General features: G+C 42.2%; 1 protein-coding gene across 1 annotated transcript in view; it reads left to right on the forward strand.

Moving 5' to 3' along the window:
- LOC125038498 overlaps positions 1–2,500 on the forward strand; it is a 15,262-nt gene that overhangs the window by 6,929 nt on the left and 5,833 nt on the right. The window contains exon 7 of the mRNA XM_047631976.1: positions 735–1,024. Within this exon, the coding sequence (XP_047487932.1) occupies positions 735–1,024 (290 nt within the window). The remainder of the gene's footprint in view (positions 1–734; positions 1,025–2,500) is intronic.

The following is a 2,500-nucleotide window of genomic DNA, read 5'->3' on the forward strand; positions in this document are numbered from 1 at the left end:
TACTTTCGTCTGTTGGTTTTGTGTTTATTTTTAAGGATACGATATATATATATATATATATATATATGTATATGTGTGTATATATATGTATATATATATATATATATATATATATATGTATGTATGTATGTATATATATTTTTTGTATCTTGTTGGTATGTTTTTAGAGTTTATTTTCGCATCATGTTGGTATCCATTTCAGTTTTTTAATTTGAGGATATTAAAACTCATTATTGTATCCTGTTATTAAATTTTGAATAACTTTAGGGTCATAAATTTTTGTAATATGTCTAGGAGCATAATATTATATATCTTACTGGTTTATCTCTAGAAACACATTATGTTTTGGGACGTACGTTATTACTATATCTTTAGGAACATAATATTATAGTGTTTTTATACCTTTATCTTATTTTAGGGACATACTGTTTTGTCCCATTATAAGCTATACACACACACACACACACACACACACACACACACACACACACACACACACACACACACACACACACACACACACACAACACACACTCTCTCTCTCTCTCTCTCTCTCTCTCTCTCTCTCTCTCTCTCTCTCTCTCTCTCTCTCTCTCTCTCTCTCTCTCTCTCTCTCTCTCTTGCTCTCTCTCTCTCTAATACACAGACACACAAGCACATATATAGACACTTATATAAACAATACTTATATGATCTCGGAGGACAAAGACCTAATTCATCCCTTGACGTTACAGATCTTGAGAACGTCACTAGCGCCACCAGTCACACAACGTCGTTCGAGAGTAACACCGAAGCCATCGTGGGCGGCGAATCGGGCGGCATAGAAGGCCCCGCGGTCGAGGAGGTGGGCGTAGTCTGTCGCGAGGACGTGGGCGAAGTCTGTCGTGAGGAGGTGGGCGGAGTCTGTCGCGAGGAAGTGTCCCAGGGAAGAGCAGAGACCGAGGCAACGCAGACGACCCTCACCCTGCCGTCTTCAGAAGCGAGGCGCACCTCCTACAGAGCAATATTGGCCAGCAGACTAAAGGTAAGCTTCAGTCGTCTGATCCATAGGCTGTTTCGTCAATTGATTGGAAGTATAGTTTGTGTTGACGGAATTTGCTGATACTGACTATTTTAAAAGAATAATATATCATTCTAATTATTATGATTATCATGTATGCACGCACCTACACACGCACACACACACACACACACTCTCTCTATATATATGTGTGTGTGTGTGTGTGTGTGTGTGTGTGTGTGTGTGTGTGTGTGTGTGTGTGTGTGTGTGTGTGTGTGTGTACGAATTCAATAAAAATAATTCTTAGTCATAGTTCCCTGTTTCAAAAGAATAGTCTAAAGTAGCACTGCCACCACTCCCTCTTGAAAAGAGAAGGGAGAAACTCTTTATGATCATCCACTATTGATAAAAGGAATAGTATAAACACAATTAGTTGGATTATTCTAATTTACTAACAAATAACCCTATCATATATATATATTGCAAATAAGTAGTAATAAACCCCTTGAGATAATATACCTGATCAACGAGCCACTTCCGCCACGAGTACCACTGACAATGTATAAGCCCCTACCAATATGAAAAGCCCCGGGTTCATCGCACAAGCAATCCGCGAACCGTATCCCCTCGTGTCTCGATGATATCTTACCCCCCCTGAGGCACTCCTCCTCCACAATTTCACTAACGTTCGTTGTTTCCCATGCCGTTTCGTTTACACTACGACATCACTCCTCTCACCAGAGTTATCGTTCCGATTACTCCAACAAGAGCGATAAATCCCATGGCGACCATGCACTTAGGGCCAAGAGCTTCCAAACAAGCTCTCTTTCCTAGGACATTTGATAGCTGCCCTGCTGGGTGGTGTAAGGTGCTACTGTGGAACCCACCCGCTCCTGTTAGACTCACCTGTTTGAATCAACTGTGAACACGTGTTTTTTTAAATTTGCTTTGCATTTAACAGATTGTATAGTACACTGAAAATCACATACACAAAGGAGATTGAGGACATTACAAACACACTCCCCATTTGCCTCTCTTTTCCGTTTGTCTTCTCTCAAAGAGGACATTACAAACCACTGGCCCGTTCCCTGAGAATTTACCCTTTCACCTTGATGTGGGAAATAATCCGCATCTGACTCACCTAGGGGACCATCTTTAGAGATTTCCTGGAAGATCTCAGCGTCACTTAGGTGAGAGGTGTCCTGTCATAGGGGTTTGGGGATTATGGGGACCTCCTGATGTCTTTTTACTCGTCGAAATGAGTGGCAGGGGCAGCTTCTTGGCTTCCACTTGTCATCTAGCAGCCACCTGTAGTATTCCCACACCCTCTAAGATATCCATCGGACGAGGTACGCTATACAGCCAATAGTCCTGATATTGCACCATGACCGGTACGAAGTCATTTAGGACCACCTCATCACATGTCGTATCGTCCTGGAGGTCGCCGAAGAAAACTGCACTGAGGCACGGCCTTACATGGTCCCGGCGATGCAGTGCCTG

The sequence above is a fragment of the Penaeus chinensis genome, chromosome 25 (assembly GCF_019202785.1).
Source record: "Penaeus chinensis breed Huanghai No. 1 chromosome 25, ASM1920278v2, whole genome shotgun sequence".
Lineage (NCBI taxonomy): Eukaryota > Metazoa > Arthropoda > Malacostraca > Decapoda > Penaeidae > Penaeus > Penaeus chinensis.